General features: G+C 56.4%; 1 protein-coding gene and 1 non-coding gene across 7 annotated transcripts; one reads left to right on the forward strand and one right to left on the reverse strand.

Annotated features, from left to right (window-relative positions):
- Positions 1 to 1059: 1059 nt before the first annotated feature.
- NARF (nuclear prelamin A recognition factor) lies at positions 1060 to 21735 on the forward strand. 6 transcript variants are annotated; one of them, XM_030295264.2, is made up of 12 exons: positions 1060 to 1193; positions 2483 to 2563; positions 4538 to 4681; positions 8023 to 8155; positions 10150 to 10284; positions 12380 to 12498; positions 13732 to 13861; positions 14827 to 14890; positions 15603 to 15740; positions 16011 to 16168; positions 17423 to 17666; positions 18148 to 18900. In XM_030295264.2, the coding sequence occupies exons 1-11, from the start codon at positions 1167 to 1169 to the stop codon at positions 17662 to 17664; spliced, it is 1371 nt and encodes a 456-aa protein (XP_030151124.1). In that variant the 5' UTR covers positions 1060 to 1166; the 3' UTR covers positions 17665 to 17666; positions 18148 to 18900. The 6 variants fall into 6 exon arrangements, 5 of the variants coding, with proteins under 5 accessions (XP_030151124.1, XP_030151123.1, XP_030151121.1 ...); XM_030295263.1 differs by lacking the exon at positions 18148 to 18900 and adding an exon at positions 19299 to 21735 and having other exon boundaries at positions 1070 to 1193; XM_030295261.1 differs by having other exon boundaries at positions 1070 to 1193; positions 17946 to 18900.
- TRNAQ-CUG lies at positions 20936 to 21007 on the reverse strand. The gene has a single exon. It is a non-coding gene; the product is annotated as a tRNA-Gln (tRNA).
- Positions 21736 to 24625: the final 2890 nt, after the last annotated feature.

Raw genomic sequence — 24625 nt, forward strand, 5'->3', positions numbered from 1 at the left:
CCTCTTTAGGCTGGGTTGGGGCCAGGCAGGGGCGCTCTCCGTCCACGACCGCTGGTCTCCAACGCAGACCCCGCAGGATCCTTGCAGGTACTCAGCTACTGCAGCAGGACAGCCCAGCCAGGAGAAGCAGTCAAGCTCGGTGCTGAGAGGCCACTACTTTACTCCACTGGACTTTCTGTTTACAATAGCCTCTGCCAACATCCCCTTTTCCTCTATAAAAGTGTGCTCATCTCCTTTGTTTCCAGACTTGCCTATTATGGTTTTGGTACAGCTAGCTTAGTCCCAATTGCAATTCTCTGTTATTCCCAAATAAACCCATTTTTTCTGGTAAAATGGCAAGTCTATTTTTAAGGTCACCAGTTACTTTTCCTACTCTCTACTCAAGTTTTCTAGGCATGCCTCTCGTTTCTGATCATCCTGTAAGGAGCAGACGCTGATTTTGTAAAGTGTTTATTTTCATTATTAAGAGTTAAACATTTTCATTTTAGCCCCGCAGGTGGAGTCATCACTCCCAGAATCAGTAACTGCTCTCTATTTGTAAAGCAAGCATCCACACACCTGCCGAGAACTTCCGGAGGACTCATTTCACACCCAACTTCGTGCGCCCTAAGGCGCCACGTGGTGCACACCTGCGCGTGCGCACTGCCACAGGGACCGGCCTACGTGACGCGCCTCGGGGCGGCAATGGCGATGGCCCGGCGAAGCCTAGAAATGGGCGTGAGGCGGCGCCGAGCTGACGGCCCAGCGCCCCAGGACAATTCGGGGCTGCCTCCTACAGAGAGGGTCCGCGCGTCCACGTAGCACCCGTCCCCGACCCGCGCGCTGCCAAAACGGGCGCGAGAACTTGCCGGGCCTCCAGGGCGGCCGCCGCACCCCGCCCCCGCGCACTCCGATTGGCTCCGGGGCCCGGCCCGCCCCTTCCCGGTGCTCTCATTGGCCTAGGCGGAGCCGTGCGGGAGGGAGCCGCATCGCCCTTTTCTCACTTCTATTGGTTTAGTGGTGAGGCCTGTCCCTTCCCAGCGCTCTCATTGGTCGAGAGGAGACTCCGGGGGTGGGGCCGGCCGGGGGCGACTACAACAAAGGGCGGCGGGTGGCGGGCGTCAGTGACCGCGTCTCCCGGTGCTCTTCTCAGGCCGAGCCCTGGCCCCCCGCCTGCCCCGCTCCAGATGAAGTGTGAGCACTGCACGCGGAAGGTGGGCTCCGCGCACTCGGGGTCGGGGGTCTGGGCGTGGGGGTCGGGGGCTGCAGGGAAAGGCCCGGCTGCTCGAGGTCAGGAGGTCGGGGGCCGGCCGGGCTGGGGTCCGGGGCCGGCCCGGCTGAGATGGGCCGCTCCGGGTCAGGGAGTCGAGGGTCGGCCTGTCCGGGGTCGAGGCTGCTTGGGGTCAGGGGATCGGGACTGCGGGGGCTCGGGGCTGCCCGCGTCTGCGGGCATGCGGGAGCCCCGGTGCCCAGAGCGGGCAGCGCCAGCCGCTGCGCGGTCCTCGCTCCCGGTTCTCCGGATCGCCGCTCCGGGCGCCTCTGCGTCCGCGTCAACATGCACCCTTGATCGCGTGTCTGGCAGAACTAGTTGGGGTTTTAACTGGATGGAGGGAGACTGTAGATGGTTGGTAAGCTCCAGGCGCTGCACCTTGCCAGGTGTCTGGAGCTACTACTGCGTGTCGGGTGACGTTTTCAGGTGCCTTGTAGTTAATGTTACAGTTGGGGTCATGCTTCGTCTTTCTAGTTTTCCGTGCACTTGTCCATGCTCGCAAAGTATTTTAGAAGCCAGAAAAAGAATACTAAAAAACCCCCCAAAACACCAACCTCTGCAACCACTCAGGGCAGTCACGGAAAACACCATTCTTGATGTGGATGATTGAAACCATGATCAAAAAATGTTTTTGAGGAGGCTTTTCTACAGCTAACATGCTTATAGTAACAAAACTATACAGGCAGGAAGGTCTGGGCTGGTCCTCTCCACCTGCGTAACCATGGTAACTGGGATGGCTTTCCACACTTGTTTCTAGGCAGCGGAACATACATAGCCATTCAGTGCATGAATGGGGTTTTTGGTTTGTTTTTCCACAAATTGGCTCATATAAATACTCCATCACTTTTTTTTTTTTTTTTTTTTTTTTTTTTTACTTAACATACAGCAAGTGCGTTTTCAGAGCTTCGCGTACAGTTCTAGTCCATTGTGTTCTAAATATGATGTGTGCAGGTAGTCGGTGTTGATTTACCTGTGGATGGAAGCCCCCATTGTTTCTAGTTCTCAGTTACTAAAAGGGATACAGATACAGATAGAGGAGGGTGTGTGTGTGTGTGTGTGTGTGTGTGTCTGTCTGTCTGTCTGTCTCCGTGTGTCCACAAGTACGGCCGCTTTTATTTTTGTAGAAAAAACTTCTACACATGAGGTTAACGGAGCGGAGACTATGTGCATCTTTGCAAATTCAGGGAGTCAAATTAAAAGTTGTTCTTTTATATGTTCCTTTGCCTTTTCAAGGAATGTAGTAAAAAAACAAAAACCGATGACCAAGAGAATGCATCAGTCGACGTACCAAGTCTGGCCCTGGAGAACGGAGAGGCAAGTAGTTTTTCAGTGTTGTATTCGCCTGGAGTGAACGGCTGTGGCCGGTTTTGTCCTCTTCGAGGGCTCCTGTCCCCAGCACGTCATGCTCTAGGAAAGAAGGTACTGAAGTGGTGCCCTGCCGGGGGCCACACACACACACAGGTCCGTCATTCCGAGGCACATGACCTTTTGAGACAGAGGTGCCCAAGAGCCAGCCTTCCGAGAATACACCGAGCCAGAGAAAGCTGCATGAGGAACAGAGAAAAGCGTCCTCCTTAATCGTTTATTAGAAGGAGTGTTATAGTATTGGAATATCCAATTTTATGTAATGAAAAGCTTCATTCTGTAAAATGGGAGTTTAGGTAGGTAACTTATAAAATAATTCAAATCTGATCCTGTAAGGTTATTTTTCTAATGGTTTCTTCTCTAAGTCCGTTCTTGAGTGTTTGCATCCTCCTCAGCTAGAAGTGACGGTTTGTGTTTACCGGGTAGGGGGAGGTCGCTCTTCCCTGGAAAGTCCTGGTACCGACCTCACTAGTGGAGAGCTGGCAACGTGGGGCGAAGAGCAGCAGGGTTCTCTGTAGTCTCAACGTCTGGCCCGACAGGAACTGGTCTCGTCCCTCCTGTACTGGCACCCCTCTGTGGTCCGGCGGCCGTAGGGTTTGGCAAGCAGTAGGTGAGAACGGCACCCAGGGCACAAAGGTGGAAGAGGCGGGGAGTGCCCGGTGCCTCCCACACCCACCCGCTGGCCTCGTCATCTCAGACAGACATCTAAACCCTGGAGCCCCAGTTTCCTTATCAGTGAGCTGGAGAGTCGAGTTACTTCCCTCCCAGGGCCGTGGTGACACAGAGATAAGGTGTGCACACGGCCTCAGTGGACGCCCTGCCGGCACGGTGGGTGGTACCCCCTATGTGAGCAGGTCAGGGGTGGGGTGCGCTTTCCAGGCACAAGGGAGGTGTGGACAGAGTGCTCTGGGGGAGGGGCAGTGGAAGCCATCGAGGGCGTCTGGGTAAGGGGACAGGTCGTATGTGTGTTTGGGGGCAGGTGGCTTAAGGTGGCTAGAGCAGGGGAGGATGAAGGAAACGATACGGGAGTCAGGGTGGTGGGGCCTGGGCAGGCCTGCCAGAGTGGCAAAAGCAGGAAAGGACGCAGCGCAGGCAGTAGAGGGCAGTTCTGGTTCCACAGACGCTGAGCTTTCTATGGGATGGCCGTCTGGAGCTCAGGAGGGTGAGAGCCCCGCTGGAGGTGAAGGCTGGGGAGGTGTTGGGGGTGGGGAAGCTGGCACTGCTCTGGAAGGTAAGGCTGATGGCAGAGCAGGGGTGCTGGGCAGTCTTCCGCACAGGCACACGTTCAGGAGACAAGAGGCAGGGGAAGGACCAGACCTGGCCCAGGAGAGCCTGCAGAAAGGACGGGGTGGTGCACCGGGCAGGGAGGAGGTCCTGCTGGGCACAGTGCAGAGTGTGCTCACAGACACCCCTGCAGGCACGGAGAGGCCGTATTCTCGGTGGAGCACAGCAGTATCTACCAGGCACCGGCCGTGTGCTCCAGACCCTGGGAGTGGCAGGTCTGGCCCCACCTGGGAGCACGTTAGAAGTGCAACCTCTTGGGCCCCATTCAGACCTGAGGCCAGGCCACGGGTTTCCATGGGGAGCTCACCCGGCCAAGCAGGAGTCCTCAGGGGCTACACAGAAGGGGTACAGGGAGGAGAAGGTCCGGGCCAGCTCCCAAGACACAGGAATGGAGATTTTTTCCCACCACACGACAGTGCCGTCCTGCTCCTACCCTCGATTGTCCTCTGTGAGACTCCCTGGTGTCATTGTGGCCTGTTCTGTGCCCCTCCAGCCCCTCGAGCTGCAGGCCTGGCTCTGTGCTGTTCAAGGGGGTCCATGTCCCATGCTGGTCTCATGCTGCCACGCTCCCTAGAGAAGCACATGTTAGAGTTTTTACTGAAATATCAGACCAAAACCTACCTCATCTTTCTTTTGTAGAAGGGAGAATTCCATAAGTTGGCTGATGCCAAGATATTTCTGAGTGACTGCCTGGCGTGTGACAGCTGTGTCACTGCAGAGGAAGGGCTCCAGGTCTCCCAGCAGAACGCCAAGGACTTCTTTCGAGTTCTGAACCTTAATAAGGTAGGGCTTCCGGGGCACCTGCTGGTGTTGCGGCCCAGGGGGCCGGTGCAGGTGAGTCGTGAAAGCCTCTGCTGGGGTCAGGGCATAGGTCTTGGCCCTGGCCCTGTGTCCCTTGCCTGACTCTGCCCTCTCCAGAGTCCGCCGCCAGCCAGAACGATCGCCACCCAGGGCTACGCTCCCCCACTGACGTGGAACGAGGCAAGGTCCCCGGTCTATTCACAGAGGTGGGGTTCTGGTCTAATGGGCTCATCAGGCTGGGCCAGTGCTGTGGTCCCTCAGCTGCCCTGTAGACCTGTGTCACTCAGCTGTGAACAGTGTCTTTCCTGACAGGAAGACAGGTGAAAGGAATGGCCAGGGAGGCAGGGGAGCTGGAAGGCACACCTGGGTCTGCCCCTCGCAATGCGCGGTGTGCCCGAGCGGGGCAGAGGCCGGGAGGAACATGGGTTTGACGTGGCCCAGGACAGAGCCAAGCGATGTTCTCTGTGTTTGCCACCCTGTGGCGTGTTCTTGGGTACGTCCTTCAGCATTTTGGGGGCACAGTTTCAGATAGAAATAACATGTTGGGTTGTCAGCATGGTGTCTGTCCGTCCCCTTCCTGGCGTTCGGGCTCCCTGGGAGGTCTGTGGGCAAGCAGCGGGATGGACTTTGAGCCGGGAGACCTCACCCTGTCGGCTCCCGTCACCGTGCTCGCCCGTCCCTGCCTGCTCACCCTTGTCCTTGTCCGAGCAAGATGGCTTCAGCTGTCTTATTACACTGAGCAGACTCGGCTCACTTACGACGCGTCTTGGTCCCCCCCCACACTGGCACATTCCACGGAACAACTGCGGGCTTTTCTTCTTTAGTGGCGGTACTCTGTGCCAGAATCTCCCTTTATGCTCCTGCAAGTGATAGGTGAGAACGCCCACGTCCCGCTATGCTGACCATACCTGCTCTCAAACTCCTTGTTTTTCCAGTGTGATCGCTAGAAGATCCCGTTTGCATTTTCTTGATCGTTGGTGAGGCTGAACATCTTTAACATGCTCATTGACCATATTGTATGCCGCCTGTTCACAGCTCTGTGAGTTCGAGACTGCACTCGGCTGCCAGGCGTCGAACAGCTTGGAGGGCCGTTCCCTCGTGTAGACAAGTCCAGACTCAGCCATTCCCAGCCCCTCCCCCCCAACCCCCTCGCAGCACCCTGGGCCCGGCTCACAGGGCACAGGTGTTTTCTCCCGGGTGGAGCATCTCCCGTAGTGTGTGTGCGCACTCCCGTCACACTTGAGTCACTAGATTTCTGGAGCTGTGCAGGGCGCTCTCTCCTCACTAGCTTTTAATTTGCGTTGTCATAAGAAGGCTTTTGTACTGCCAGGCGCACGTACGGTTTATTGGATTCTATTTTAACAGGCCCCAGCTGCTGGTAGACCCCATCCTTCTCTTTGTTCTGTGTTCTCCTCTCTCGGCTGACCTTGTACTATTGGGTATTAACTGTGGGACTTTGACGCGAGTTGCATCGAGTCGATAGGTTAATGAGGGAGAAGTTTATATTTTACTGAATAATCTTTTCGTCCATGATCGTGGTTTGTGCCTCTGGTTAGGCTGTGTGACCCCCCCCAAGTGTTCATGTTGCCTCTTTGTCTGTTCTCTGCAACTGTGATGTGTTCTTGGTGTGGCTGGGTCTCTGTGGTTGTTTCGTTACACATACCGCCTCTTATCTGTTAAATTCTGTAATACTGATTTTTGTTGGGGTGGAAAGCTTTTGGTTTTCATGTATCATTTGTATGTAGCTATTCTGTAAGCTTGATATTCTCCTAGTTTCCTAGGTTACTTCCAGTTTTGTAGGTGTGTTGTCTGCCAGTGATAACTTTTTTTTTTTAAGTTTATTTTGAGAGAGGCAGACCGCATGAGCGGGGGAGGGGCAGAGAGAGAGAGTGAGAGAGAGAGAGAGAGAGAGAGAGAGAGAGAGAGAGAGAAACCCAAGCAGGCTCCACACTGTCAGCACAGAGCCTGAGGCAGGGCTCAAACTCCACAAACTGCCGTGTCCCTGACCACAACTCGAGTGGCTGGCTCACCAGCCCAGTTTCACAAAACAACCATTTCCTTGTTATTTATTCCAGTGAGTTGCGTACCCATTTGCTGCAACTGAAATGCTGACGCCTATGGGTATCTACCAGAAATTCTGCAAACCTCTACTTAATAGTACATCTTTATGAGCATTTCCACCGAGGTCTGAATCGAGATGTTAGTACCATTTATCAGCACTGTTATCGGAGGTTGAGTTTAAAGGACCTAGACAATACAATCAGAAAAAGAAATCAGAACTGTGTAGGTCAGAAGATGTAAAGGTTATCATTGGCAGGGGCGCCTGGGTGGCTCAGTCGGTTAAATGTCTGACTCTTGATTTCAGCTCAGGTCATGAGCTTACAGTTTGTGGGACAGCACAGAGACTTCTTGGGTCTCTCTCTCTCTCAAAAAAATAAACATTAAAAAATCAAATTGACGAAATCTCTTAGGATGTACTTTTTTTTTAATTTTTTTTTTTTCAACGTTTATTTATTTTTGGGACAGAGAGAGACAGAGCATGAACAGGCGAGGGGCAGAGAGAGAGGGAGACACAGAATCGGAAACAGGCTCCAGGCTCTGAGCCATCAGCCCAGAGCCCGACGCGGGGCTCGAACTCAGGGACCGCGAGATCGTGACCTGGCTGAAGTCGGATGCTTAACCGACTGCGCCAGCCAGGCGCCCCATGTTTTTCTTTTTTTTTTTTTTTTTTTTTTAATTTTTTTTTTCAACGTTTTTTATTTATTTTTGGGACAGAGAGAGACAGAGCATGAACGGGGGAGGGGCAGAGAGAGAGGGAGACACAGAATCGGAAACAGGCTCCAGGCTCCGAGCCATCAGCCCAGAGCCCGACGCGGGGCTCGAACTCACGGACCGCGAGATCGTGACCTGGCTGAAGTCGGACGCTTAACTGACTGCGCCACCCAGGCGCCCCAGGATGTACTTTTTTTTAATTAGAGAGAAAGCGTGAGCAGGGGAAAGGGGGCAGAGGGAGAGAGACTGTCAAGCAGGCTCCACATTCAGCGCAGAGCCCCACAGGGGGCTTGATCTCACGACCATGAGCTCATGACCTGAGCCAAAATCAAGAGTCAGACGCCTAACTGAGCCACCAGGCATCTCAGGACGTCCTACTCTTTAATCCTAACTTTTTCCATGTCCTTAATCATACTTGCTAGTGCTTGTATATTTAGGAGGCTTTCCACAGAACATCTATGACATTCTGTCTCTTCTGACCTTTTTATTGTAATGTCTTACTTACTTTCCGTACTCCCCCCATGAATGACACTCTACTCTGTTTCTTCCAGAAATGTGATACCTCACAGCACAAGGTGCTGGTGGTGTCGGTGTGTCCTCAGTCTCTGCCTTACTTTGCTGCCAAATTCCGCCTCAGTGTGACTGATGCATCCAGAAGACTCTGCGGCTTCCTCAAAAGTCTTGGTGAGGCTCCTTGATGTTGTTTGTGCATTGAGGATGCCAGTTTGTAGCTGCCCTTTGTATCTCCAGAGTTCAGCTTGCAGGGGCGCAGCGTAGACGAGGACTTCCATGAGCACCTTGAGGAATGTAAGAGGAGACCCCGCGGGTGTCCCTTACCCCTAGCTGTGCAGACAGGTGTGGCCTGGCCTCCAGGAGTGGCAAGGGATGGAAGGGAAGGGGTGGCCGGGGACACGCTGTGGTTCCTGCACTTGCCGAGGAGTGTGGTCTCGTCCCGGCTCCCAGGGCCCACGGAAGGCGTTTCGTAGAGCCTCATTCCTGCAAGATGACTGGCATCTGAGTTCCCAGGATGTGCTCTGAAGAGCAGAGCAGCGAGGGAATGGGCTGTGTCCTGTGCACAAAACAGGAAGGTGGTCCCTTTCAGACATGGTTAGGAGCTCGGATGTGAATGAGCTAGAATGGCACTGTGCAAAATGGCGGTAAGAAGGCTCCTGTGTCACCCGCTGTCGTCGGACCAGAGCTGCCCAACCCCAGCCCCCCACGCCACCATGCACAGAGCATCTGCCGCCCCGTGTGCCCTCGTGCACACCACCGCCAGGTGGGCTCAGGAGAGGACAGCGGGGGCCGTTTGCCAACACGAGTTTGTTTTTCTGCAGTGGTTTTTAGAGACCAAGCACACGGGGGATTCCTAATAGAATAAGGTGACGCTCAGAATAAAGACGGCCGCCTCCTCGGAGCGCTGGGCGTGGAGTGGGTTCCCCGCACACTGCCTGCTCCCAGTGGGGCCACAGCTGCGAGCGCGGCTTCAGCTACCCCTTCACACGTGTGATCTGAGAACGCCTCAGGTCAGCTCGGCCTTACCGAAGGCCAGAGCTCTCTTCTCATGGGGAAAGGCCCTATTTTGGGAGGAAACTTTTTTTTTTTTTAAGTTTATTTATTTATTTTGGCAAAGAGGTTTAGAGCTTGAGCAAGGGAGGCAGAGGAGGGAGGGGAGAGAGAGAATCCCAAGCCGGCTTCGTGTTGTTAGCACAGAGGCCGACACGGAACTCCATCTTATGGACCACAAGATCATGACCTGAGCCGACATCCAGAGTCGGATGCTTAACCGACAGCCACCCAGGCACCACTGCTTGTGAGGGAATTTTTAAAATTTATTTTGACAGAGAGAGAGACAGGGAGACACAGACTCTGAAGCAGGCTTCAGGCTCTGAACTCTTGGCACACAGTCCAATGCGGGGCTCAAACCCACAAACCTCAAGATCATGACCTGAGCCAAAGTCGGACGTTCAACTGATTAAGCCACCCAGCCTCCACTTGCGGGAGAATTTTTTGAAAGACAATAATGGGCATTATATGTTAATAAAATATATTTGTAGCGAAACTGATTTAAGGTAATACTTTAAGTGATAAGATGATGCTTATCTTTATAATGTTTCTTTTTAGGAATAACTTTGCTTTTAAGATTTAGACTAGCTGCAGATATTAAAGTTATTTTAACTTTATTGTAATTATTAAAAATGTATCATCCTTACGAGCCAATATTAAGAAAATTTATTTTTAAAAGATCGCTGAAAAAAGATAGATGGTTACAAATCATAACAATTGCAGCCATCAAAAAGGCATGACCTGCCAACTTACTCATTTATTTTCAAGACATCAAGGATCATCACAGACTGAAACGTAGCCACTGATTGGAAGAGAGTGGTGCTGGTATCTTGAAATATTCCATTACTTTTGTGGGCTACCATGAAGTGTTTATGTAGGTGTAGAGAGAACAAGAAGAAGCCAGAGAGAAAATACTTGTATGTTATTGTGAAAAGTGATGCATGTTTATTGTTTCAAGGAAAAGTTAAAGCACAGCCCTGGGCTTCTGCGGTTTGTGAGGCGAGGGTGAGGGAGATCGTGCAGGGGTGCCATGGAGTCTGTCCTTTGAGTCTGATCTTCGACTCTCCAGACTCTTGCAGGTCAAGAGAAGCTAAATGCTCCCCTCGTTCTTGCAGGGGTGCACTATGTCTTTGACACAACGATAGCCGCAGATTTCAGCGTGCTGGAGAGTCAGAAGGAATTTGTGCGTCGCTTCCGCCAGCACAGCGAGGAGGAGCCTGCGTTGCCCATGCTCACCTCCGCCTGTCCGGGTGAGCGTCCAGAGCCCGCTGCTGTGCCTCCGTTGGCCTGAGGCAGCGTTTCTCGTGGGTCTGCCTTGGGGGCAGGAGAGGAGGTGGGTGAGGTCAGAGGTCCCAGGCCCCCTGGGCTTTTGGGTCAGGAGGGAGTGAAGTGCCCGCGGGTCCCCTGCACATCCGCCCGAGCCCCCTCTCACTGAGCCACTGACTGACGCAGACCGGCCCCCACCCCCGATCTGGCCTGATACTTGCTGTGTTCAGGGTTTCAAGCTGTTCAAGTCTGTTTACATGTAGGTTTGGAGCTTCTGGAATGTTCTTCCTAGATAACGATGCACTTTCCTTCTGGAGTTCTTTCTACCTAAACGTGTCAGGACTATAAGTTGTTCAGCTCCATACCCTCTCTCAAATTCAGGGAGAGGAGGTGAGCTTTGGTTCAAACCTAGCCCTTTTCTACGATTGGCATTGGCGTTTTTGCTTCCCTGTGACAAGGTGAGGAAACTGAAGCAATGTCAAGGTCAGGTGACCTGACCTGGCAGATAGAATCGGGGCCGGGGGCAGTCCTTGCTGGCTCACGGGGCCCCCCGGTCCTGGGGTACCCTTGCCGCCCACAGCCTGACAGAACGCCTCCTGTTGGGTGTACCTTTGCCCGGCACCCGGCAGCGTATCTGCAGGCCACTTCTCCAAGCACCTCCCCTCGTCCCATCCCGTCCGTGGTCCGACGAGGAAAGTGCCAGCGTCCAGGTAGCGCGTTGTCACACCTGTGCTGCTGTGAAGCCGGCAGCAGCCTCTCTGTCTCCGGGGGAGGTGAAGGGAACCCTCAGGAAAAGCTAGCCTGTCTGGTTTCAGATGCAGGGAGCCGTGGGGCCTGGGAACCTGCTTCCTCCTCTCTGTCCCTGCTCAGCCCTCTTCACCCAAGGCCGGGTGTCCTCCGTGGGCCCTGGCCCTTACCTCCTGGTGTTCTGCCTGATGTTGTGGGGCGCCCAGGGCCAGCACACAGCAGCCTGCCCGCAGCCCAGAGGTGCCACCTGCCTGGGAGCCGTGTCTCGAGCTGCTGGCCTGGGCACTGAGGCCGGGGGGCAGGGCCTTGGGGCCCCCAAGGTGCCACGGTGTTTGGCAGTTTCTCATCTTAATGTTTGGAGGCCGGGACGAGGAGAGCCCTCCTCCAGGGCCCCCTCTCCTGGGGCTTTTGGGGGCCGCGGCAGACACTTCCTGTCCTGGAGGTGACAGCTGTGGTTTGAGTTTGTTCGGACGGGATTGTCGTGTCAACTGGTGCCTGCCGCTTCTCCCTACCGGGGGCGGTCACAGGACAGTGGCTGGCTGTCCCCAGGGTCTGACGAGCAGCTTTACCGCCAGGCTTCTGTGCTCCCCCGTGTGCCGTGGTGCGCACGCCCAGCTGGGGGTCAGCAGGCCTCTCACCAGGCTTCTGGCCTTGTAGTTCACTGATCTCTCTGACTCCTGTCACCCCTGGAAACCATAGCAGGGGTGACCCCAGAGGGCACAGTGGCCGTCAGCCACTCAGGAAATGCTTGTACCGTGCTGGGCACGTAGTAGGTGGAGAGCAAGTGTGCTGTCTCTTACTGTCACTGGGGCGTGAAATCCTCCTGTGGTCCTCGCCCTAAGTGAGGAGTTGGCCGTTAACTTCTGATAGGTGAGTGGAGCCAGTGGCTTTGTGGCCGATGCAGCATCTGAGCATGGCTGCCGGCTGCAAGGACGGTGTTGTGGCCGGCACGGTGGAGAGGGGCCCTGTCCCCCCGGGACGCTGCCGCGTGCCTGCTCCTCTAAGCTTGTGCTCCTCCTCTTTTGGGGGACCCCCTGTACCAGCTTTCACTTCCTTCCACTCCGTCCTCTCTGGCGAGCCGGCAGGGGCGTCTTCCCGTCCGGGGCAAATGCGGCTGGGGTCTGCGTGGCCCAAGCTGCTGAGGAAAAGCAGCTTGGCGGGGGATCTGCCACCAGCTCCTAGGGGGGGATCCGCCACCAGCTCCTAGGGTCAGGAGAGGTGTCTGGCTTTACCCCAAGTGACAGGGTCTGGGAGCGCTGAATTCCTTGTGTGTGACAGAAAGCAGGAGGAAGCCACTGTGAGGAGCTGACCGGGGACCCGTTCTCTCCCCAGGCTGGGTCCGATATGCCGAGCGGGTGCTGGGCCACCCTGTCACCCCCCACCTCTGCACCGCTAAGTCTCCCCAACAGATCATGGGCTCTCTGGTGAAGGATTACTTCGCTAGACGGCAGGTAAGCCAGCCTCCTCCCAGAGGGCAGCACGTGGGCCAGGAGATAGGGAGTGTTCCACCACGCACGACCAGGGTGGTGTCAGACCCGGACCGAGTGGAAATGCTGCCATCCTGCTGAGGGAGTCCCTGGCCTGTCGCCACAGCGAGCAGCTAGTGTCTGATCTCTTGGCTGCATCTGCCTTCACGTGACGGGAAATCTCCCAGCCAGGCCCCTGAAGGCCGTTCCACATCCCTCACCTGCCCCGGCTCCCCCACCGTGGACGGTGCCCCATCACCAGCTGGTCCCTGTGCCGTCCCTCCCCACGCAGACCCCCTGCATGCCATCCGGGCCGCCTTGGGAGCCTAGTGGAGGCCAGGCCTGGGTCCTTCCGGAGGTCCCTGACACTCTCCTGCCATCCACGATGCGGCCCCTCCCGTGGCCTGCTCTCCAGCTGCCAGAGCCCCCACAGCCCTCCTCAGTCAGATTAGACATCTCTCCAGGGAGCCCTCGAGGTCTGGCCCTGCAGGAGCTGGAGGAATCCCCCAGACCCACAGCCAGTTTCAGGAAGCCACACAGTCCTGGCACCCTCGTTAACCTAGCAGTGGGAATGTTCCCCTTTCATTCCTTCGCTCATGACATCACCACAGCTTGTCAATCGTAAATGTGATGCCAGTGCGTATGCGTTCACTTTGGGGACAGAAAAATGAACTGTGGGACTGCCCCAGCCCCACTGCTTGCGCGAGTCCAGGAGTGGGCCTGCTGAGGGCCGGCCGGCACCCTCCTCACACTGCCCCGAGTAGGGTGTTTCCACCGAGGCCTCTCCACAAAGGTCACTCAGCAACTGTGCCAGCTCCTGGCGTGGCTACCAACTCCAGCTCAGCCGTAGGCACCAGCGGGGCAGCTCCGATAGGTGTCACTCGGGAAGTTTCCAGAAGGTCCAAAGGCAAACCAGCCAGGCGTCGAGCAACCATCCGTGTGGCTTACTCTTAACCATGTTTGGTCACTGTATGCAGAGGTTTCAGGGGAAACGGGTTCAGCTTTACAGCTCTTCCCTGGCATCTCCAGGCCATCGGCCTTATGGGCTCTGGGTGAATCCGCCCGGGTCTCCAGGGCACGGTCTCCCCGTACAGCTGGGAGGCAGGCACAGGTCGGAACTTGGTCTGAGGAAGGCCCCGGGGGGTGTTGTGGGCACTGGCACACAGCTGCCCTCCTCGCTTCCCACAGCCCCAACCTGGGTTTGCTCTTTCTCCCCAGAACCTGTCCCCAGACAAGATTTTCCATGTTATCGTGGCCCCTTGCTACGATAGGAAACTGGAGGCCCTTCGAGAAGATGTTCCCACAGCTTTGCACGGCTCCCGGGGTGCTGACTGCGTACTAACCTCAGGTGAGGGGGGTGCAGAGCTGGGGACTGCTGGGGCCTCTGGCCCGTCATCCTCTGAGGTCACGACAGGCCCCCAAGGGCCAGACTGCAGGAAAGTGGAGAGAGGCAGCGCTCATGCAGCGCGGAAAAGTCGCGTGTGAGCCCAGAGGCTCTGCGGACAAACCAAACCTTCACCTGGAGACAGAGCGGGGACCCACGGTGCTCCAGCGCCCTGGGCCTGCTCTAGCCTGTGTGCTGGGGTGGGGGTGGTTCCTCGGCGTCCTCTAGGACCGTTCCGCAGAACATCGCAGTCTGCGGGCGGCTTACATCTGCTGAACCCACGTGGGTGTACTTTAGGCCAGTTCTCGGGGGCAGGGACTCCTGGGCGTGGGTCCCCTGACCTGAAACTCCAGCACGAGAACCCCCAGGTCCCTGGGGAGGGAGACAGGACGGCCCTAGCAGCCAAGGAAGGGTAGATAGTGGGTTTTCCTGAGATGCAGAGTCCATTTTACTATCGTTCTCAGACATTGAGTCCACTCGTGCGCACGTGATGCCTCGGTGGCTGATGTAAACATTAGCTGTTTCCACAAAGCCTTCCGGAGGCCGCTGTGTGGAGGGAAGTAGGAGAACAGTTCCGGTTCTCAGCTCATCTCTTTGCACACAACCTGATACCATGTGAGGGCAGCCACTGCGCCTTGGTCATCTGTCCACAGGAGGCTGTGTGCAAAAAGTTTCTGCTTCAGAAACAGAAATGTGGAGAGATGGCAAAATCCCTCATTTCAAGGGCAGAAGGAGGAATTGGACTCTTCTTTCGCGTTTCATCAGTTTTTCATTTTATTGGGATTACATTGCACTAGAGCTGGGTTCCTGCTTCTGTGAGCATGACGGCGTCCGGGGTCGCTTTAGCAGGTTTCCAGTGGGGAGATGATTTGGGAAACAGCTCCTGAAGACAGCTTCCTCGGTGCCTCATGCCCCTTCTTTGTCTGCAGGTGAAGTCGTTCAGATAATGGAGCAAAGCGACCTCGTGGTAAAAGACGCTGCCGTTGATACTCTGTAAGTGACTTTTAGGGAGGGGCACCTTGTGGGTGGAGCCTCCTGTATGAGGCCACGTGCAGCCAGGGGACAGGGTGTGGGGGCCCCTGACCTGGGTTTCCCCTTCCTGTGTTGACGCTCAGCCCTTACCACAACCCGCTCTTCCTGGCTCTTCCATGGGATGTGGGCGGGGCCTGGTGTGAGATGCCACTTGGAGGAAGGGGGTTTCCATGGTGACATTGACATGCCAGCACCCTCCATTTCTGAACTTCGTGTGTTCCCGACATTGAGCATCTGGACCTGCCCGAGGCTGGGTCACCTCCTGGGAAGAGTGGCTCCCTTGGGCTCCACGCAGGGCGAGTGTGGGCTGTTTAGCCGGCGAGGCCCTTTCGTGGACGGTCGTCCTGAGGTTTACAGAGTTTAGTCAGCTGGCTGCAGTGCCCGTGGCCAGAGCCGGTGCCTGTCGCCTGTCCCCGCTGGGTACGTGCACACGCTTCCGAGTGGCCCAGAGATTCCCAGCTCTATCCCCAAATGTCAGGGTTCCAGGGGAACGTGCCTGATGTGGGCGCACCAAGTGGGGCTCTGCCTGCTGCTTTGTCCGATCGTTAAAACTCAGGAACGTGAGTTTGTGGCCCCAGATATAAATATCTGTGAGGGGTTTCTCTCTTCACGGGGATCATAAGACTTTGGACATCTGACTTAATCTTGCTGTTGCTCTTTCCTCCCTGGGAAGGTTCGGAGGCCTGAAGGAGGAGGAGGTGAGGCGCCATGATGGAGCCAGCTCCGACGGGTACCTGGCGCACGTCTTCAGACACGCCGCCAAGCAGCTGTTTGACGAGGACGTGGGGGAGGTCACCTACCGCACCCTGAGGTCTGCCTGTGTGGTCAGCGCTGCTGTCCAGGGCAAACTGCCCAAAGCCAGCCAGGCCTGTGTGTGTGTGTGTGTGTGTGTGTGTGAGAGAGAGTTGGGGTGGGGGCTGTCCTAGGTATAAGCTTTAGAACAGCCAAGATTAAAAAGCCTTCTTTGTTTTCGTTCGCAGACTTTTCATTTTGCTAACGTTTCCAACTTAGATTTGAAAACAATTGTCGAGCTACAGAGGAAGGACTCTGTAGATGAAAACCCATTTTGTTCACCTTACAGGAACAAAGACTTCCAGGAGGTCACCCTTGAAAAGAACGGGGAGGTTCTGTTACGCTTTGCTGCTGCGTACGGCTTTCGAAACATCCAGAATGTGGTTCTGAAATTGAAGAAGGGCAGGTTCCCGTACCACTTTGTGGAGGTGCTCGCCTGCGCCGGGGGTAAGGCACGGGGGCTCTGCCCGCAGGCCTCGCCCAACTCTGACACTTCGTGGGTGCCGCCCTGGTGTTTGACACGGTGGTCCCTGTCCTCCTCTCACCACAGAGCAGAAAAGCCAGGTGTCCCCTTAGAAAAGCCCTGGGACATAGTCCCAGAGAAGAGCTGCACCTGGGGTGGCACCAGGTGAGGGTCTGCTCTCGGTTCCAGAGGCCCCGCCTGTGGCTAGGCCCCACCTGAGGGACAGAGAAACAGAGGCCAACCAGAGGGGCTGGGGCGGCTTCCCACAGCAGAGGCCACGGACTTGCTGGTGCAGTGGGTGTGGGTGTCGGAGGAGAGGATCCTGTGGCCTCCAGGTGGCAGTGGGACCACTGGTGCCCCGAGTGGGGAGGGCCCACGAGATTCGAACCTGCCTGCGGAGAGGAGGCGCGGCTGGGGCGCTAGTGAAAACCCGCCAGCGTCTGGGGAGGCCACGTGGGGGCGCGGGGGAGCAGACGGGTGCGGGTGCAGGTGAGGAGGCAGGGGGGCGGGGGCGGGGGCGGGGGCCGGGGGTCTGAGGAGAGGAGCAGACCCTGGGAGAGCGGGCAGGGTCCTCCGCCACCACTGAGCGTCTTCAGGATTTGGGGTCAAAAGTGCAGCTGCTGGGTGCTGCCAAGGGAAGGCGGAAGGGGACTCGACCAGGGTGGAAGTTTGCTCCAAGTTCTTTTCCATGAATGTCATCCTATAAATCGTGACATCATCTAACACATTTGGAGGTAAGCAGCACGCCTACGTGAGAGGCACGCCCTTCATCCCGGCTGCGGTACTTGGGCGGGTAGGCTCCCGTGCGGGCTCCCGGGTTCCCATCCCCTCCCCGGTGCCGCCCGGGGCGGGGGGGCGGTGACCAGCACCCAGAGGCTTTACGAGACAGCAGTGGCGTGACTGCCCGTTAGCGGTTTTCGTGCTCTTCTGGTTCTGATGAGTTTCAGGAGAAACCAGAGGTCCGGATTTGCATGCACAGCCATCCAGTTCTAAAGGTTGGCAGGCTATTCGGTTTTAGGTAAAAACTGTTTCCTGGAGAGCATAAGTAGGTAAGAGTAGGAAGCATCCGGGGCTGCGAGCCTGTAAGCTGCTGTCCTTGGGAGCTGGGGGCTGCGCGTCGAGTCCAGCTCCAGACTCTGGCCACGGGACGCCGCGCGTGGTGTCGTTCCTCCTCTGCCCCAGAGCCACTCCCTTCGACGCAGAGGAGAAAAAGCATAGGCTCCCTGCTTGTCTTCCAGGGTGTTTGAACGGCAGGGGCCAAGCCCAGGCGGAGGATGGGCGCGCAGACAAGGCGCTGCTGCGGCAGATGGAGGGCAAGTACGCGGACGTCCCCGTGCGGCCCCCTGAGACCAGCGCCCACGTGCAGGAGCTGTACCGGGAGTGGCTGGACGGGGCCGACTCCCCCAGGGTCCGGGAGGCCCTGCACACCGTGTACCAGGGCCCGGGGCTCCCTGCCGCCAGCCGAGACATCAAGTGGTGAAGGTGGGCAAGGCTGGGAAGCGGGCCCCGCCACCGCCCAGGGAGGGAGACGCTGGAGGAGAACCGCTCCGCTTCTCAGTCATTACTGTGCTTTCCGGAGCTCTCTCCCCCTGTGTGTAGGCGGCTCCCTCACTCGGTTTGACGTGGTGCTATCTTTGTAACGTGTGTTCAACTGGCATATTTTAACAAGAGAGGAGGATTGCCCCAATTCAAGTACCCTTTTATCTTAAGAGTGAAAAATATCCCAAAGAACAAAAATAGAGACAGACTACTATCTTTTAGGCTTAAAAAAAAAAAATCTAAAAAGTGTCCTGCGAAGAGCTAAGACCCCAGAAGTTCAGATTCATGTGCCTCAGAGCGATGTGACGTGGAAAAGAGATGAGAGGCGGGCAGGCTGCGGGGGTGGTGGAGCCACGGTCCCCGGTCTGCCCGACTTGGCTCTTACTTCACCCACTTACGTTACTCCTGAAAACATTTTTGCCAGAACGTGAATAAATTGCATCCTTTCGGAATCGGGGGGCTCGTGTACAAAGCTGGATTTCCGGATTTTCTGGTAGCAGTGGGCCACGTTCCTCGCCGCTGCAGTTGTCAGAGAGCGGTAGCAACTGCCTCCTGGGACCAGACCTCTGACCAGGGGGCCCCAGACTTGCACTTTTACATTCTGCCTTTAAGGAGAACTCCCCTCGAGGTCGGGGAGGCCTGGCAAGGGGGACGGAAGGACGGAGGACAGACTGGCTGCCCCACTCGGGCCAGGGTGTGTGATCGGGAGGCTTTCGCCTCAGTCCCTCCCCAGCGGGGTTGGCAGGGGACACCCCCCCCCCCCGACCTTTGCCGTTTGAGTGACTGTCATCCTGCGGCCCGCGCCGCTCCTGTGAGCGCCTTAAAGAAGGGATAGAATGTGGTTTCCCCACAATACAAACAAGGGCTAGCAAGCAGCCAGAAACCTCCAGAACCGTGGCGCTCCACATCTGGGCTCGTCCTCCAAAAGAAAGACATCTGCGAGTGGCCTGGGTTTGGTTTTTCAAAGCACTTGGATTTGGTAAACACGAGTGATGTTGATCCTCTTGAGTCCTCCGTGCCGTCACGCCCTGGTGGGCTCCATTTCCTTCATCGTGTTCCGTATCCTGTCCGGCTTGATAGCCGGCTAGGGCGTGAAATCGTACATTTTTCCTTTCCATCTGGTCACGACCGGTGTCATCCTCCACGGAGCTGACTGCGGAATAAACAGTTGAATGTGTCTGAGTGTGGAGAGTGTGTCGAGAAGATGCCCCTTCCCGCTGGGCCACGTGCCCCTCGCCTCACCGTGGCCCAGAGTAGGAGCGCTGTCCTTGCTCTCGGGGCGTAGAAAGCCACAAGTCAGGTGTGGGGGCTGCGCCTCTCGCTTCAAAAGCGGTCTCTTCGGGGCGCCTGGGTGGCGCAGTCGGTCAAGCATCTGACTTCAGCTCAGGTCATGATCTCACGGTTCATGAGATCGAGCCCCACATTGGGCTCTGTGCTGACAGCTCGGAGCCTGGAGCCTGTTTCGGATTCTGTGTCTCCCTCTTTTCTGCCCCTCCCCACTCACACTCTGTCTCTCTCTCTCTCTCTCTCTCAAAAATAGGTAAACATTAAAAACTTTTTTTTTTTCAAAAGCAGTCTCTTCCAGCTGCAGCAAAGCCCCCCGGTGGCCAGGGCCCAGGATGACAGACCAGGTGTGATCACACGAGGTGTGGGGTCTCATCTGCAGCACATCTTGGGGTTATGGCCACCTTTGTCCTAACTCCAGCCCTACGTGCAGAGAAGAGGGGGAGGCCCCACAGTCAAGCTGGGCTGGTTCACAGTGTCTGGTGGGCAGTGGTGGGGCCCACCATGAGGAGGAGGGCCGAGTAAGTCCAGATTCACGTTGCACCCAGGACCCGCTCTACAGAATGCTGTCACTGGAGCCGTGGTGCTGCTAGCACCTCCTGTGGACCATGACCGTGTCCGGCAGCTTTGTGTGCATGGTGGCCGTCTTGAATAGCTCTGCTCTCCAGTGCCCTGCAGAGCCCAGATTTTTCCATTGCACTTCCGCCTGGCCTTGGCCCGTGGGCCAGTCCCAGCCGTTGTAGACCCTGGTTCTTCTTCCTCGACTCTGCTGGACTGCGGATCGGAACTCAGCCATTGTCTACACCATCAGTTTGATGCTGGCCTAGGGTGTGGAGCAGGGGCACTGCCTGTGTGCCGGCCCCTGTGCTGCTGACCTGATGGTGTTCTCTGACCTCAGCTGCTGGCCCAAAGCTGAGCCTCTGGCTTCTGGACACTTGGTATTTACAACATCACCTCCTTTCCCTCAGGCATTGCCTTTGTTCCCAATCGGAAACAGGCAGAGCAGTTAAAACAGATTTTTTATGCACAAATAGGGAAATCTCTACAGGCACGTCACCAAGGAGCCCTCACAGTAGGCCCCTGTCATAATCCACGAGCAAATGTGGGGGCTGGGCTCTTCTGGGGTGCTTGCCTGGGCCTCAAACCAGACATGAGCCCATTTGCACAAAGACCAGGGGGGAACAGGAATGAGGAGAAGGTTGAGCCCCGGGGCTCTGCAGCTGGCAGGAGCAGGACTGAAATCCCATCTGTGCAGCAGAGTTGTCATGGACCCAAGGACCAGCTCCTCCCGCTCCCCTCAAGAGGACAGGGTCTTGCCAAGGTCACGTGGGAACAGACACAGAGGTAGGCCCCCGGCCCTTAACTCAGGATTTGTATGGATCTGCTTTAATAATGAAAAGAATTCACGTTTCCTGGCAGTGACAGTATGAGCCCCTTTTGGTCTCCCTTTTTAAAAGCCAAGCTAGAGAGAGGAAGTACACGTTAAAAAGAGCAGAGATCAGGAAATCTCTAACATGTTCCCTCTGCGGGGGTCGGGGGATGGGCAGGAGCCCTGCTGGGCCACCCACACAACCCCACTCAGAGGTCTGGACCTGGAGGGTCCCTGGAAAGGTATGTGCCCAAGTGGAAGCAATAAGAGCCCCAGGCCTCTGTGCACCCTGAGGGCAGACTCGCCCCTGCACCAGACCATGTCCTCTAAGCCACAGGCAGCAGCGCATAAGGACTAGGGGTGTCCTGGTGGACATACAAGGAAAAGGTGACCGGTGACTGAGGAGGGGCCAGTGGCGTCAAATGGAGACTGCAGCCAGGGGTCTCCACGTGAGCTCCAAAGTGGAGACCCTGGTCTGGGAAGCACCAGGCTGTCCTGCTGAGGGCTGCATTGCCCGCTACCTGGCACTGGGAGGACACAGAAGGGTCACAGGTGAGGCAGGTTCCACCGAGATTTGAACTCGGATCGCTGGATTCAGAGTCCAGAGTGCTGACCGTTACACCATGGAACCATAAGACACCAGGGCTGCCGTCAGGCTACCCTTGGTCTGAGGGCACTGAGGGAAGAGACACCAAAGTGGGGATCAAGGGAAGGGGGACAAAAAAGAATGGTGTCGGTCCCACCGAGATTTGAACTCGGATCGCTGGATCCAGAGTCCAGAGTGCTGACCATCATACCGTGGAGCCGGCTGCTGCCGTGGGCCCTGCACACCCTGACAGGGAGACAGAAGGGGACACGGAGAGTGAGGTCTGCAGGCTGCTTCCCGGAAAAAGATGAGCCTGTAGCCGCGGATGGTGTCGCTCCATAGAGCCCTGGGTTATGGGCCCAGCACACTCCCAATGAGCCACTCTGCTGCCCAGGCCCCGAATGTGACAGGTCCGATGGTCACAGCCCCTCCGGGCCAGGGGATGAGAATGGCAGGCTCCTAGAGGGGCCGGAAGAGGGCAAGGCAAGTGCCCATGTACAAATACAAGTGGATTTCTGCTTTCCCTCCTTCAGTTTCCCGTGGAAAGAAATCTCTGAATTCATGTCCTTTTGTGCTGTTAAAAACAAACCAAAAAGTCAAGAAACACAACGTTCATAGCCCAGAGTGTCCGTGTCCCTGGGCAGTGGCGGCAGGTTCTGTGCTGCGGTGATGGTGGTTGGATTTTGGAAAGGAACAAAAACAATGTTTTTCCCCATCATTTGAAAAGGACTCCTAATTTGCATGATTATGAATAAACTGTTCTTTTAATTCTATTTCTTCTCTTGGTCTACTTCTTTTCTGTGACCGATGAAGTTGTTTCTCCAATACAAAACTGCTTTGTGATGACCTCTTGCTGTCCAGTTGTATAATTTGAAAAATAATAATAAAACCCTGCACTTTCAAATAGGTATGAACTGTTCTCCCAAGAACATGCCTTTTGGAAAAAACAACTTTCATGCTGAAGCTTTTCAAGTAAAAAGCATCTATAGAACTTGCTGTTGTATATGGTGGTCTCCTCTCGAAAGCCAACAGCAGCATCGGGAAAGAGACACAGACACTGACACCGCTGAGGTCAAACTATGAGTGTCAGCCAGGATGCTCGAAGGACATGGCTGCAGGGAGTTTAAGGAGCAGGATTAAAGGAGGCTAAAAGGAGTACTCAGCGCCCCACCCCAGCCACTGCACCGGGCACCCGGAATACCCAGGCTAGGGAGCAGTTCCCGGGAGTGCTGAACTGGATCAAGCTCCACACCGGAGCGGTGGCCTCAGTGGAGGGTCAGCCCACGTGCAGGCAGGAAGGTGCTGAGGAGTACCCGCCCAGCCTTTCTTCCCTCCCCTGTAATCTCCTTGCCAGTCCCTCCCATTGGCTACAGCCCTTTGGCTCTCTTGTCCTCCAGCTTCCCGTTGGTCTCACAGAAGAGAAAGATGTGGATCTGGAGGGCAAAGGCAAGACATCCAGAACCGAAGGGAACAAATATAACCTCGGATGTGCGACCACTACTGCCAAGGGCATTGAAGGGAGGGTGAAGGTGAAGGAGGACCTGAAGTGGAGGCCTGGGCAAAGCCAGCTGGCAGGGACTTCTGCAGCATCAGTGACACACCCAGCAGGGCACAGGGGGCAGCCCTGGCTCGGAATATCAAGACCGGCTGGTGGTTGCCAAAGGGGACGAGGACCCCTGACATGCACCCACAGGGCTGTACCGTAGGCCGCGTCTCCACAAGAGTCTTAAGAATATTGCCTATGTTTATTTATTAAATCCAGGCAGACAGATCAGAGACGAAAAAGTGGCCGCTGGGAGAAAACAGTGGCAACCCCTCTGGGCAACACATCTAATCAATGCCCCAGGGCAGGGACCCGACAACAAAACCACTTTGGAAGATCAGTGCCCAAAGAGCCTTCTGATGAGGTGTGTGGATGGACTTCCTGGAAGACGCCCGGAATTTGCAGATTCTCCTTCCACGTGAAAACTCATCAAAAGGTCTCCACTGTAGGAAAGCCCCAATCAGGTGGCAAAATAATTTACAGAGATGTCCGTCAGACCCTTTCTCCAGCTATCCTAGTGAAGCCTGGTTAACTCCGAACCAAAATGGCCCGGGGACAAGGAAGGAGGCTCAACAACACGGACTCCTCCTTTCCCTACCACGCCTGCCCTCTGACTCCTGTTTATACGTTTTAGTGGCCAAATGTAAATCCCACTACTGGTAGTGGCGGGGGGGGGGGGGGGGGGGGGGGGGGGGGGGAAGGCGGCGACCATCAGCCACCCGAAAGGCAGGTGACCTCACTGATGCTTTCCCTGCAGGAGACGTGCGAGGCCATGTCAGAAGAGATCCTAATTCCGGACCGGGACTCGTGTTTCCCGTTCAGGACCCACCGTCCCTGCAGCCTGGGCAGCACCGCTTAGGGTCAAACCGCGCGCCCCACAGCGGCAGGCAGCGGGCCGTTGCCCACGGGACACTGTTGTCCCTTCAGTGCCCCACCACGTAGAGGCAGTGGCCCTGGAAAGGAGCATCCGAGCGCGTCTCCTCGGGAAGGTCTTGCACGCGAGGGCACAGGAGCAAAGCGGCTGACGTCAGACATCGCCCAGTTGCCGACGAGGAGCACGTCCCGGTCGTCAGCGATAAGCCACGTCCACCCGCTGGGCAAGCGCATCCCAAGCCCGTCACAGCCCGCGTCTGCGTGCGGAGGGGACAGCAGACACGACGAGAACCACGCTCAGGACTCCGCTCTGCCGCAGGCTCGACGCACCGCCCGGCAGTCGGCAGTCACGTGGGCAGCGGGTCACGTGTCCGTGCGTAACCTCGCGGCGCCCTCGCGCTGCCGCCCCACCCTGGAGGGCGCGCGTGCGTTCACGCGTGCGCACCTCACGGTGCGGATTGCGGAGGGCGGTGAGGCCGCGAGCGGGCGCGTTCCCCGGGGCCCGTCGGAGGGGCGGGGAGACGGGGGGTGGGGACCGGGGCGGGGCGCCGGGGGCAGGGGTGCGGGGTTGGGCGGCCGGGCAGGGGCAGGGTGGGTGAGGGGCAGGGGCGCGGCCAAGGCGGTGGGAAGGGGCGCCGGCTCCTCAGGGCTCCTACCCTCGCGGGGCGGTGGCGACTTACTCTCCCCGACTCGGCCACCGGGGCGCCCCCGGCAGGTCAGGGTCCGGGAGGCGGGGCCAGCGCAGGATGGGTGGCGCCTGCCCTTGGGAGCTCCCTTTGTATGAAAAATGGAAAATTCGGAGTGAAGGTGAGCGTTGATTAGAGTAAGAACAGTAACAACAAACGTCACGTTGTGCAGAGCTGATAAATACCACAGACTTCATACAATTAATAAAACAGCTCACTGATTAACCGCGTGACGCACCGCTCACGCGTTTTCTCCTAAAAGTTTTGATGCAGACTTTTCCTGTTGACAAGGCAAAGATTTGCTAACACTTTACTTACCTATCTACCGATTTATTTGTGAGAATCTTAAGCAGGCTGCCCGCTCAGTGCAGAGCCCGACGCAGGGGTGGATCTCTCAGGTCACAGATTGTGACCTGAGCCGAAATCCCGACTCTCACTCTCAACTGACTGAGCCACCCACGTGCCCCCAACACTATTTTTTATAGAGTGGATAGAAAGATAATTCAGTTTTGACCATAGGGCAGTTGATCAAATTCTGTTTTTTAAAAATTATTATTGGGG

Source organism: Lynx canadensis, chromosome E1, assembly GCF_007474595.2.
Source record: "Lynx canadensis isolate LIC74 chromosome E1, mLynCan4.pri.v2, whole genome shotgun sequence".
Lineage (NCBI taxonomy): Eukaryota > Metazoa > Chordata > Mammalia > Carnivora > Felidae > Lynx > Lynx canadensis.

Coding starts and splice junctions, on each gene's coding strand:
- NARF (XM_030295264.2), top strand. CDS start 1,167: ATGAAGTGTGAGCACTGCACGCGGAAG. Junction 4,682..8,022: donor GAGTTCTGAACCTTAATAAG/GTAGGGCTTCCG, acceptor TGTTTCTTCCAG/AAATGTGATACCTCACAGCA. Junction 12,499..13,731: donor ATTACTTCGCTAGACGGCAG/GTAAGCCAGCCT, acceptor CTTTCTCCCCAG/AACCTGTCCCCAGACAAGAT.